The 13,814-nt window shown below is 47.3% G+C and overlaps 1 protein-coding gene across 1 annotated transcript; it reads left to right on the top strand.

Moving 5' to 3' along the window:
• The first annotated feature begins 7,557 nt into the window (after nucleotides 1–7,557).
• Nucleotides 7,558–9,176, top strand: RRS1 (ribosome biogenesis regulator 1 homolog). The gene has a single exon (XM_074943062.1). The coding sequence runs from the start codon at nucleotides 7,729–7,731 to the stop codon at nucleotides 8,773–8,775; it is 1,047 nt and encodes a 348-aa protein (XP_074799163.1). The 5' UTR covers nucleotides 7,558–7,728; the 3' UTR covers nucleotides 8,776–9,176.
• Nucleotides 9,177–13,814: the final 4,638 nt, after the last annotated feature.

The raw sequence follows: 13,814 nt of genomic DNA, 5'->3' as shown, positions 1-13,814 counted from the left end.
TCAGGCTAGAATTTTCAAAGGGACCTAAAGGAGTCAGTTGCCCAACTCCAAATGACTTTCAATGAGAATTGGGTGCCTCACCCCATTAGGTCTGTTGAAAATCCCAGCCTCAGTGACTAGGAAACCACTGCAATACATCCGCATAACATCGTGTGTTTTAAAAACTATGATTACACTTTTCATATCTATAGCACTTTCCACCTATCTCATCTGTCTAATTTTGTATGTCTATGTCTATCTTTGGGTTTTGTACGGGTGTCCAGATATATATCATGGTGATGAGTGAGTAAAAACCTATAAACCAGAATCACCATAGCATCCAAATACTGCCTGAAGATCCCAAAACACTTAGCAAACAATAACAAAGTAAGCTTCACAACACTCTGTGAAGTAACAATTATTATCCATATGGTATAGATGGAGAAACTCAAGCAGAGAGAGGCCAAATTTTGTAAAGTGTCCATTAATTTGAGGGCCTCCAATTTTGGGGTGCCCAGTTTGAGATACCAAGGCCCGATTTTCATAAGTGCTAAGTACTTACAACTCCAACTTACAACTGTCCTCCAGACAGTAGGAGCTATGGGTTCTCGGTGCCTCTGAAAATTAGATCTAGGTTTCTAAAGCTGGGCCCCCAAAAACTGAGACACCTAAAAATAATAGGCACCTTTGAAACTTTCTGCCTAAATAACTTGCCCAAGAAGCCTATATAGTTGTCATGAAATCTGGGGCAACGTGAGATTAGAATCCACATCTCAGAACTGCCATTTCCATGCTTCAACCACAAGATTATCTGTCCCTCTTTTATAAGAAGCCAGATTCTTCCCTTGGATATGGATGGGCTCCTACACACTTTAAGGGGAGCTATGTGTTCATTTTTATGTTATGACCTTAACATTAAAGTGTGGTTGTGGTTAAAAAATGACCATCTCTAAAAATCACTTTTCATTGTTTTATATTTTCCCAGGCCGTCATCAATGACTTCCACTCTCCAATTTGTTTTTGGTTTACAAATCCAGTCAAGCAGTCCAGTCTTTCCAACAGCCATGATTACACTCACATCCTGCTATCACGAAAATTAACTTTTTTCCTGTCTGCATCATCACTGTTAAAACCAATAAAGATTCTGGAGTCAGAGATTTAATAGCTAGCAATTTAGTTGATAATACTTGAATACAGCTTGCTCTTCAGTTACATTATACAGGTTCTTCAGTGCTCGCAGCATTAAAAGTTTGGTTTTGTCAGTAAATTAAGCAGATATATATCCCACACAGAGAGAGCAGGTATGTGCAGTACTACGGAATCACTATATAATAATGTATACAGGGGGTGAAATCTGACACCATTGAAGTCTATGGCCCCACTGAAGTCAGAGGAAGTTTTGCTATGATTTAACAAATGTTGATTATATAAAAGATTGAAACAGTTCCTTCAGAGCCTTTATGTAAATACATATTTAGATCACTGTAAAAATTGTATTATTACCAAACTATGGGGTGTATTATTTCCACAAAAGATAGTTACAAAACTTTTAGACCTATTTGTGCCACAACTTCAAAGCTCCATATAATGTGCTGGGCATGTAATTTCTTTTTAAATAGAAAAAGGCCTTGTTAAAGGGTCTACAAGTTACCACAAGTGCTTATGATCGTTTCTGTATAATCATGTATTCAGAGACTTACAAACTGAACCAGTTCTTTGGCTTTGTCAAAGAAACACAGTACAAAGCAGAGGGAGGATGAAAAAGAGGGTGTAAAGGTCACCTTTGCACCCCTGAGCTGTGTGCCAGGTCTGCTCCCCGGCATAAGTTACATTGGCTGCCAACAATCACAGGGGACTAAAATAGGGTTGCCAACCCTCCAGGATTGGCCTGGAGTCTCCTGGAATCTGCATCCATCTCCTGGTGACTATTGAAAGCAATCCAGGAGATTTTAATAGGATATTTTAAGAAAATGACATTACGTGTTGAGAAATAAAATCTCCTGGAATAGTTTCAGTCAGAATTGGCAACCCTAGGCTGAAATGATTGTCAGAGGTGTGTGAGACATAGGGAAGCTCGAGCAATAGCCTTGTTTCTCCAGCAATGGAATCATACCAGAGTTAAACTGCTGTAATGAAATGGATAAGCAAGCCTATCGACTTCACTAGATACTGCTCAGAGTAGATAGGTGTGCTGGAATTAAATCCTAAATAGGAATTACCAAAACTGCAGTTTTTGCCTTCAGGATTTCATTTTAATTTTTTTTCCAAACTGATTCTTGCTACCATTCCAAAAAGTAAGCCAAATGTATTGGCATGCTTTCAGTGCTCTGTGCTGTTCCAGCAATACAAAGCCATAAACCCGATTAGGTCTATGGCTGCTTTGTGTCATTGGAGCAGAACAAAACAAACTGTGCCCCTGAATCTGCTCCGATGTTTAATACTTTACAGCATTAGTAAAACAGATGAAAATGAAACATGGCAATGGAACTTTCTTATGCAGGACACAGGTGTAAATATTTCCATTTCTGAAATAGTGCCCACAAGCCTTCAAAAAGATGAGAACAACTCTCTTTAAAGTCACTTGAATCTGTAATTTTGGCTGAAAACATCAGTTGTCCAGGGAAGTGAACAAAATGTAATATGCAATATAGTGCCTTCTTGTGGTAACTAAGAAAATTGTCCAGAGAGGCGTTGATCTGTTTTTTAAACACCCAGAGCATTTCCTATGTCCGTGGTTTTCCTACTTAAGGATAAGATTTTGTCATGGTTATTTTTAGTAAAAGTCATGGACAGATCACGGGCAATAAACAAAAATTCAAGGAGCCTGTGACCTGTCCATGACTTTACTAAAAATAACCGTGGGGGGGGGGAGGGCTAGGTGAGGGAGAGAGGGGTGGAGTCCCATGCCGGGGGCGGGGGACTAACAGGCCAAGTCCCGGCTCCTGGAACCGCAGCGGAGGGCACAGCTCCCCACTCCAGAGCTGGCCGCACTTGCGGGACAGGGGTGTGCAGCAGACATGCCAAACCTGCAGAAAAAATGCAGGAATTGGGCTTGGTTTTGGCTTAATTGGCTTGTGAGTTGCTTGTTGGCTAGTTTTTGGCTCGTAGCTTGTTGCTGGTTTGGCTTGTAGCTTGTTGCTTCTTTTTTTTGATTGGCTCTCGGCAAGCAAGGGCAAGGGGTGGAAAGCGGGGCAAGGGGCAAGCAGAGGCAAAGGTGGGAAAGAGTCAGGGATGCACAGCAGGCCCACCACAGTCCCCGACCGCACACCTGGGGGATCTAGTCACATAGAGTGTTGGGGTTCTTAGGGATTGGCTTGTCTTGTTTTGAAATGGGATTAGCTTGATTTTTGGCTTATTGTGAGAGTTGGGGAGCTTATTTACTGCATGAAAGTTGGCAACTGTAGTGTGCGGGTGCCCCTGCCAAGCCCCTGCCGCAGTCGGAAGGGGGGGTTCATGGCCCTGGGAAGCTGCAAGGGGGGCGCATGACTCCTGCTGCAGCCCAGCCATGGGGCAAGGACGCGTAGCCCCAGCTGCAGCCCTTGCCGCAAGCCACGGGGTAAGGGCTGCAGGTTTCTGGTTCCAGCCCCAGTTTCAGGGCAGGGGTGCACAGTCCCGCCTCAAGCCCCAGCTTCAACCCCTGACAGCTGAAGTCAAAGAAGTCATGGAGGTCTGGTAAAGTCATGGAATCTATGACTGCCATGACCTTCGTGACTAAATCATAGCCTTACTCATACTTGATATGTGAGCTGCAGTCAGCTGGTACATGGGTTGATTTAAAAAGAAAGAAAACTCTATCATAATTACATCATGCCTCTAATAATTTGCATTGCCTATCTTCTGTTTCTTCTATATGTTTTCTGAGAACATAGGATAAAAACTCTGTTCTTCAGTAGCAGCGTGTAGGCACTTTCATTATCCTCTACTCATTTTCACAGCAGCAAGACAGAAAGGTGGACAAGAGAGACAAATATGAACTACCTGTCACCAGTCTGAACAACTGCATGCCAGTAGCGGTTATTTTAAAAGATTAAGGAGACTGACCAGGCACTGCCTTTTAATATGAGCAGAGCAGTTTCCTCTAATCTACAAAAAGAAGTGCGTGTGGTGTTTCATGTGTTTGTAGTTCATGTGTAACCTGATTTATTTTCCATGTTCCTTCTCTCGCCCTCCCCATCCTCATTTTGGATCCTGCCATAGATTTTAGGTCCAAAGTCTGCTCTCAGTTACACAATGCAATGGAATCTTACTTATATAACTCAGAAGAATTTGGCCCTGAGTAAATATGGGCCCACCCGCCTGGATAAACAGATAATGTTTTTGCTGTGATACATGGAATTAACGTGTTAAAAATTAAATAAGTGAAGACTTGGTAATTTTAGGTATCTTTAGACAGAAATATTTTGATGTGTATGTGACGCCAGGTCAATACTAGCAGAGCAGATGCCGTCCTCAGGGAAGCATGCGACAGACACAGTTGCAGCTATAACAGCACACCTGCGTGTGTACTATTGTAGGGTTGCCGAGTGTCCAGGAATTAAAGATTAATCTTTAATTAAAGATTATGTCATGTGATGAACAGGGGCGGCGAGCTGTATGGGCCCGGGGTGCCTGTGCTCCAGCAAATTCAGGACCCTGGGGGCCCAGCTCCACCAATGTTTGGGGCTGGGTCACTCCCCCGTCCCCCTCCGCATGCCTCCACCAGAGCGTCCCCCGGCCCCGCTTGCTGCCACCACACACCTCCCCCGAGCGTCTGTGCCTCACCTGTGCCCTGGACAGTGGGTGGCTGCCCCCTGCAGCTCCATGCTGCACTCCCTCACCAGCTAAGGGAGCAGCGCCGGCAGCAGGCTGACTACTGCGCCTGCAGAGGAAGGAGGGGAGGAGGCGCAGCGGCATGGCAGCCCCCTGCAGGCGACTCTGAGGGGGCTTATCCAGTCTGGACCTCCTGAGCAGCAGCCTGGGGCTTGGGTGAGTGTCATGCCAGGGGGGAGAAGAGAGGCTCCTCCCCCAGAGCTTGCTGCTTCCAGCGGGGAGAGGGCTGGGAGGAGTCCTCCTCTCTGGCCCCAGTCCCAGGGCAGTCTGCCTGCTGCACCCCAAAGTTTGAACTCCTCATCCCCAGCCCAGCCCTAGCCAGAGCCTTCACCTCTCGCGACCCCAACCCTCTGCCCCAGCCCTGAGCCCCCTCCTGCACTGTGAACCCCTCCTCCCTGGCCCCACCCTGCAGCCCTCACCCCCGCACCCCACCCTCTGCCCTACCCCTGAGCCCCTCCCACACCCCAAATCCCTCATCCCCAGCCCCACCCCAGAGCCCTCACCCCCCCACACACCCCAACCCTCTGCCCCAGCCCTGAGCCCCCTCCTGCACTGTGAATCCATCATCCCCAGGCCCATTCTTTGCTTAGGAGTTGGCATTTCTTTCCTTTATTCTTTATAAGTGGTTCTTAGGGGTGCATTGCTGTGAGTGCTAGACTGTCTGACTTGTAGGCCTTGTCTGCACTGTGCTATTTTACACCAATATAGCTGCATTTGTGCAAGCCCCTAGTGTAGACAATCCATGCCCAGTTAACCATGACTTGTGTTGGCACAGTTTGTCTCAGTGTAAAACCCCAGTGTGGACAAGCCCTTAGTAAGGTGACAACTCCACTTTATCTAAAAAATAAGTTTTATAAAAGCAAACCCTTAAAACCCACAGAAAAATGTTCCCCTATTATTCTTTTAAATTCCATTGAAAACACTGGTTTTACAGCAAGGACAAATTTCCATCAAGTGTTCGCAACCCAAACGTTACAGCACTGAGAACTTGAAAGCGCCTTAATTGATTTTCATTGTCCAAGATAAGAGATGCACAGACTGTGAGAGAATCATAAATAGGTAAAGAAATACTTGTTTACAATATATGGCTTTCAGGCTGGCCACATTCCCGATAATAGAGTTTTGCATTTACCGCTCTGTGTATAATAATGAAGATTCACCCTTTTAGATTCCTTCCATCTTGGTTACTAGGCTGAAATATTTGTATAATAGTTAAAACAACAAATCCAGTTAAATCAGTGTACATTCCCAGTAGTAATACTCTGCACAGCCATGTCAATAATTCAGTTCTGCCTGCCCTCCAGCCTGGGTGAGGAAAGGAATGTCTTACCCCTCATCTCCAGCCCCACCCCAGAGCCCTCACCCTCACGCACCCCAACCCTCTGCCCCAGCCCTGAGCCCCCTCCTGCACCGTAAACCCCCCATCCCCATCCCTCACCACCACACTCCAACCCCCTGCCCGAGTCCCTCCCAAGCCCCTCACCCCAAGGCAGAGTCCTCATCCTCCCACACCCCAACCCTCTGCCCTATCCTGAGCCTCCTCGCACACTCCAAACCCCTCAGTCCCACCCCATTAATTTTGTGTAATAATAATCGGCAATGGATAAATTCTTAATAAAGTTACCCAGCAAAAAAGAACAAAAGGGTAATTCATCAAGTGATGGCCTGAGTTCAAAACCCGGCCTGCAAACTGAAGTTATACTAAAGAAAGATGTGGCAAATCTAAAAGATAAGAAAAGGAGTTTTCATGAATCTTTTAGAGTAACAGCCGTGTTAGTCTGTATTCGCAAAAAGAAAAGGAGGACTTGTGGCACCTTAGAGACTAACCAATTTATTTGAGCATGAGCTTTCGTCTCACGAAAGCTCATGCTCAAATAAATTGGTTAGTCTCTAAGGTGCCACAAGTCCTCCTTTTCTTTTCATGAATCTTGGCTATCAAGATTTACGTGGTTGGAGTACAACAGCGAATTAGACAGAGCTTTTTGCTTTTCAGGGTTATTGATCCAAGAGTGCTTGGTTGTTTCCATATTCAAGAATATTAATATAGTTAGTCTGTATGCTGCTACTCTGAAACCTATTAACATAGTTGATATTCTTGGTTAAATATTTTTTCTTACAATAGTGATATTGTGCAATATTGGGAAACTGTTAAACGCTTACTGTTTCCAGTCCATTTTTACGTTATTTAAAAAAATATATATCACTTACAAGACAGGGGGTCGGGACTTGGGCCCCTTCTGGGCATCACCAAAAATCATACAAACTTGCTGCCATTGCTGATGAAACCTCCAGGAACAAACCCTACCGAGCATAGGGGGCACACCAAGGCAGAACAGGGGGGCTCTGGCTCCCCAATCCCCAGGCCTACAAAATGACATTTCCAAGCAGCCCTCACCGGCAGTTTACGGCCACCCCACTTTTCTCAGCACTCTTAGCAGCCCCCACAAAGGGGGGTTGGGGCTTGGTCTCCCCTTCACCCAGCAGGAGCCAGTATGGCCCAGGGAGACTACAGGAGCCAGCATGCAAAGCTCTACTAGCTTCCCAGGCTGCGGCTGCGCAGATTGTGCATCCCGTGACGCGCTGCTTTACTAGGCCGAGCCCTTAAGGACTACAGGGCCCACCTGGCATCCAGAATAGGAAGTCGGACAACAAATCCCAGCACGCAATACACACTATTGGCCTCAGTAGCTGGCCGTAGAGCACTACAGCTCCCAGGGGGCAGCGCGGCACCGTTACGCCCGCGATTAGGCGAAGCAAGAGACGGTGCGTTCTGGGAGTTGTTGTTCTGGGTAGAGAGTCTTTCGCCATTACGGGCGCGCCCATTGGTCCACACGCACATCCGGTGCGCCCACGCCAGCCGGAAACGAACCCTTTAACCTTTCTTCCAGCCCGGTGAAGCCTGCCGCACGTGGGGAGTGGTTGGCCGGGTGTCTCACGGCCATGGCGGCGCTGTGCCTGGAGGAGTTGCTGGCTCGCGCGGAGCAGCGCGAGGCGGAGCCGCACCGGAGTGTCGCGGTGCAGAAGGAGCTGGAGCTGGAGTTCGACCTGGGGAACCTGCTGGCGCTGGACCGGAACCCGCCGCCCTCGGTGCCGCGGGCCCAGCGCGAGAGCCGGCTGCGCTCGCTGGCCCGGGACAACACGCAGCTGCTGGTGGCCCAGCTGTGGGGGCTGCCGGCGGGGCGCGCCGAGGGGGCGACGGGCCCGCTGGTGGCGCAGCTGCCCGAGCCCTCCTACCGCCTGCCCCGGGAGAAGCCCTTGCCGCGGCCCCGGCCGCCCACCCGCTGGGAGCAGTTCGCCCGGCTGAAGGGCATCCGGCGGCGGAAGCGCACGTCGCTGGTGTGGGACGAGGCGGCCAAGCAGTGGCGGCGGCGCTGGGGCTACAAGCGGGCCGGCGGGGACCCCGCCCGGGACTGGCTCATCGAGGTGCCGGCCGGCGCCGACCCCCACGAGGACCAGTTCGCCAAGCGGCTCCGCGACAAGCGCGAGAAGGTGGCGCGCAACGAGTTCAACCGCCTCCGCAACATCGCCCGGGGCGCCCTGCCCGGCCGCGGCCTCCACCCCACCGGCCACCAGAGCCGCGCCGAGCTGGGCCGCGCCTCGCAAGTGGCCCGCGTTTCCACCGCCTCCCTGGGCCGCTTCCAGCCCCGGCTGCCCAAGGAGCCGGCCGCGCCCCCGCCCAGGGGCGGCAAGAAGCGGCACTTCCAGCCGCTGCTCGGTGACCTGGCGGCCGAGAGGAGCCGGCAGCTGGAGCTGCTGCGGGGCCTGGGCAGCAAGAAGCCGCCGCTCGACCTGACCCGCGCCGTCAACAAGCAGCTGCGCGAGGAGGACGCCCAGGCGGCCGCGGGCAAGGGCAAGAAGCGCGGGCAGCGGGGCAAGCGGGGCCGGCAGCGCCCGGGAGGCGGCAAGGGGCCGGCGGGCGGCAAAGGCAAGAAGGGCGGGGCCCGGCGGCAGCAGCAGCAGCGCCCGGCGGGCAGAAAGAGGAGCTGAGCCGGTCGCAGGACTCCTCCTGCCGGACACTGAGCCCGGAGAGACTCGGGGGCTGCCCCGGCCCGTGTGGACGCTGAGCTCGGAGGGAGGTCTCCGGGGAGCTCGCGGGACACTGAGCTGCAGCCGCCGCCTCCATCCGTTCCAAGGGGCTGCACGGGACTGACTTGTGCACTCTGTAGCTGCTAAGGATCCCCGGGGCTTGTTCCCCTGGCCTAGGGATGTTCCAGGCTGGGGGCGCCCCTTCCCGCCCACCTATTTATCAATAAAACCTGCCTTTGTCTAGTTGTCTGCTCGTCAGTGGGGGGGGGGGGTGTACCTTAATGGCATGAGGGAGAGATGGGACTGGGACAGGAGTCCCTAATGACTTGCAGCAGTTCAGCTGGGGTCCTTTACAAGTATAAAACATGTAGCTGTATTGTGTGCTGGTGGCACAACGGGTAGTGCTACCTATACCAAGAGGATTGGGCTCTGCTCTCCAGAGAGTAAACCGGTAGCTCACCCAGCTAGATGGATGTGGAATTCCAATAAGACAAGATAAAAGTTCATCTCCACTCCCCTTCCCCAATTGGTAGGATTTGGATAAGAAGGGATCTAACCTATATTTAAAATAACAGGTGTACTGCCATTCTGTGGTCTTGACTGAAAGATAGTGCTTTCCCTCTCTCTGATTTGGACTGTGTAGAAGTTAAACATCTTCACCTAGCTGAAGAGCTCACTCGCGAGCTCGCTCTCTCTGTCTGGAGAAATGTGGGCAATATTTCAAAGAAAAGGAGTACTTGTGGCACCTTAGAGACTAACAGATTTATTTGAGCGTAAGCGTTCGTGAGCTACAGCTCACTTCATCGGATGCATTCAGTGGGATTCATCCGATGAAGTGAGCTGTAGCTCACGAACGCTTATGCTCAAATAAATTTTAGTCTCTAAGGTGCCACAAGTACTCCTTTTCTTTTTGCGAATACAGACTAACATGGCTGCTACTCTGAAACCTGTCAATATTTCAAAGGTGATCTGCCAAAAAAATTTTTTAACTGCATAAAACATTCTCTGGCACTCCTTATCTTAATGTGTATGGGGTTTTTACTGTTCTAGCCTTTTTAGAAACAGCAGAAATATTCATCTGATTTCTGTGGAAGGGCTGTAGAAGATCTTGGATAGTTGTGACATTTAACACCTTTATAAGTTGAAAGGGTGAATCTGTGAACAAAAGCAACTCTTTATCCTGAATGTTTACTAGCTTTTTAAGTTCCATAGCTTTTTACCAAACTGACTATAAATACTTCCCCTCAACTTTCACTCTTGACACTTTACCATTAGTCTTTGAGTTCTGATGGTAGAGGCATTTTAGAGAGGTTTTTTTTAAGACAGAAATCCTTTTGAAAACAGCATGTTGTCTCCTTTATCACAGAGATAAAAACTTACAAGTCCACTGTCTTTTCCTTTTGAAAGTAGAGATGGGCCTGAACCAAAATCTTCAGATCAGTGTTTGCTGTGTGAACTCTGTAGCCCTGGTTTGCTACTAAAACTGAACACAAAGTTATGGCCTTATTAACAGGTTCAGCTACCTGTAGGGAACTATTTTCTGGTGTGTGGGGAGAGACTAGAATTAAGTGATATATTTTTATGTTTAAATGAGGTAATAGGAATTCTAGTTCCCACAACTCCTTTGTTTCCACATGGAGTGTTACTTGCTAGTTTTATGAATTTGCTCTTTAATTGAAAAATCAAGTGAAAGCTCATACTGGACAGGTTTACATACTTCAAAATATTTACACTATCTGAAAAAGTTGTTACTCCTAAGATTACAGATTCTCAGTTCACATGCTTTGGACACAAGCCAGTCAGAAGTTGCTAAGAAACGCTGGGTCTATGTAAAAGTAATGTGGGTGAGGAAAAGAGAGAGTGGGGTTGGAGGGAGCTGAAGGATTGGGATGGGGGTTGGATGACGCTGAGACCTGAAGGCTTGAGTAATGGAGTATCTACTGCATGTAACTCATGTAAACATCACATATACTCATTGGTTTTGCTTTAAGTACCATTATTTTGCTGTCAAGTGGTTGGAACTGAGAGTATCACTACTTTCCAACTTGCCACCTTTTATAGAGTTCATTTGGACGAAGCTATGCAGGACAACAGGTGAGTCAGCACTTGCAGCCATGTAAAAGGCACAACTGTTTCAAACCCAGGTTTAAACTCTAGTCCAGTAGTTCTCAACCAGGCATATGTGCAGAGGTCTTCCAAGGGGTACAACTCATCTAAGTATTTGCCTAGTTTTACAACAAGCTACATAAAAAGCACTAGTGAAGTCAGTAAAAAGTAAAATTTCATACAGACAATGACTTGTTCAAACTGCTCTATATACTATGCACTGAAATGTAAGTACAATGTGTATATTCCAATTGATTTATTTTATAATATGGTAAAAATGAGAAAGTAAGGAATTTTTCAGTCATAGTGTGCTGTGACACTTTTGTTTTTATGTCTGATTTTTGTAACCAAATAGCTCTTAAATGAGGTGAAACTTGAGGGTACGCAAGGCAAATCAGACTCCTGAAGTGGGTACAGTTGTCTGGAAAGGTTGAGAACCACTGCTCTGGTCTCTTTGAATTTGACAGGATATGCTACCAGGGTTGCACAACAGCCAGAATGCTATAGATCTTCTTTGAGAGTCACAAGAATTTTGGAGGGATGATATAGCCATTAATTATTAGCATTGTGGAGCTTGAACGTTCAGGATCTAGATCTCTGAGAGGCTATACTGGGAAAAGATGAGTGGGCCCCTCCAGGGCTGCTGCTAGTTGTGAAAACTGGAGTGTTTAAAAGATTTCAGAAATAAATGAAGTATTAAGATCTTTTTTTTTCCCCCTACGGTAGACTTTTTTGGCTGAAAGCCTTTAATACTCCTAATTAAAAGACCTGTTTGATTACTGATATAATGATGAGATTGTGATGTTAAAATGGAGGTACCTTTTTGAACAGATGCTCTTATAAGAGGTACAACACCATGAATTTACACACTGACTTTTTTTTCTGATATCAGTCTTTAACAGATAATGACTTAAAAAAAAAGTTATATTTCTGTAACCAACAATGCAACCATATGTACATTATTTTGGGATATCATGTTTTGTTCCTGCAAGGGAATGGAGGGGATATCCAAACCCTAATTGGGTCTAATGTAATGTCTCCATTTGCCCTCTCCCCATTCTACTTTTATAAGTATCTCTCAGTATGACACCCCTTTGCTTTCTAGAATGCAGAGTACCAGTTGGATTCTGAAAGATACAATACATCTATTTACAAAAAAATTGTAGGCCCTGGCACCTGGACTAACCAAACTGATGTGTGCTGATTTTAATATTAATATATTGCATTTCTGTGATGCCTTTATTTCTGAAGTACACTCACATTTTGTCTAAGGATCACTCTTCGCTTACTGTCCCCATTGAAATACCACCCATGGTTTTGAAAATTAGTCCATATTTGGAACTAAGGAATTGGCAGTCTTTTACTGTTCAGGTCAGTCTCCCAAACTGGGAGATTACTATTTGTCTCACATTAGCTTTTAAATTTTGACTGACTAATCTCTTATGGAAGGAAGAGATGCCTATTTTTTAAAAACTGCTTTCTGCCTCATTGCAGTCTAAGGCTTCAAGTCTGCATGTGTATGTGCTAAATGGAAGTCAATAGAACTAATGCAGGTAGAGTTCTGGGTGTGCTTCAAGAAAAGGAGTACTTGTGGCACCTTAGAGACTAACAAATTTTCAGTTTCTGCAGGATTGGGGCCCATTTTTGGTAATTGGAGTTTGTATAGGCAGGTTTTAGAGGGGAAAAATCAGAACTTTAATTACAGCATCACCAGGTGCTTCTACATTATGAAATGAACAATAAGTGAGAGGTTTCAGAGTAACAGCCGTGTTAGTCTGTATTCGTAAAAAGAAAAGGAGTACTTGTGGCACCTTAGAGACTAACCAGTTTATTTGAGCATGAGCTTTCGTGAGCTACAGCTCACTTCATCGGATGCATAGCATATCGTGGAAACTGCAGAAGACATTATATACACACAGAGACCATGAAACAAAACTTCCTCCCACCCCACTGTCCTGCTGCTAACAGCTTATCTAAAGTGATCATCAAGGAAGGCCATTTCCAGCACAAATCCAGGTTTTCTCACCCTTCCCCCCCCCCCCACACACACACACACAGACACACATACAGACTCACTCTCCTGCTGGTAATAGCCCATCCCTCTTTGAAACCTCTCTTTATAATGTGCATGATAATCAAGGTGGGTCATTTCCAGCACTAATCCAGGTTTTCTCACCACCACCACCCCCCCACACACACACCCCCCTCCAAAAACCACACACACAAACTCACTCTCCTGCAGTGAGACAGAGGTATGCAGGAAAAACTAGGGGGGAGAGACTGTTTTGGGGGAGAGATTTTTCTCAGATAGGGGCTGTCCATAAATTACTTAATACATTTGGTAGCTTCAGGACCCCTCCCATCCTTTTGTAACATTGAAACAAAATTTAAGGACCTATCCACTACTGACAGTGACTTATAGTCCTATAACACTGTAAATTTGTTGAAATTATGTAAGTACCCTATTCTGCTAGGGGTGAACAAGCCAGCAGTAAACACCAGTGGTTTTCAACCTCTGGGCTGCGGACACATGAGGGACTGCAGCCTTAAGATTTCCAAAGGGCTCTGCACTTCTATTTGAAATTTTATTTAGGGGGCCACAAATGAGAGGAGGCTGAAAACCACTGGTATACCCAAATAGCTAGAACAGTGATTCCGATCTCTGCCTTAGCTCAAATGGACCAAGTAGCCAGAGGCGGGCGTTCAAAGCGATCAGCTAGCCCCTCTGTCCCTGGGGCAGACTTCTGTCATGTGGCGGCTCGATCCAGCGGGGTAGGGGAGAGAGTTTAGCAAAAAACTTGCAGTCCGCCCCCTCGCTCCCTCCCGTGCGTGCTGTGTACAGCTGAGCTGCTGCCGCTCGCTTTCCCGGCAGGCCCTGCTGGTGCCCTGCCATT

This window comes from Natator depressus, chromosome 2 (genome assembly GCF_965152275.1).
Source record: "Natator depressus isolate rNatDep1 chromosome 2, rNatDep2.hap1, whole genome shotgun sequence".
Taxonomy (NCBI): Eukaryota; Metazoa; Chordata; order Testudines; family Cheloniidae; genus Natator; species Natator depressus.
Note: the sequence above shows the minus strand (reverse complement) of the source record. Positions and strands in the feature narration are given on the sequence as shown.

Coding starts and splice junctions, on each gene's coding strand:
- RRS1 (XM_074943062.1), top strand. CDS start 7,729: ATGGCGGCGCTGTGCCTGGAGGAGTTGCTGGCTCGCGCGGAGCAGCGC.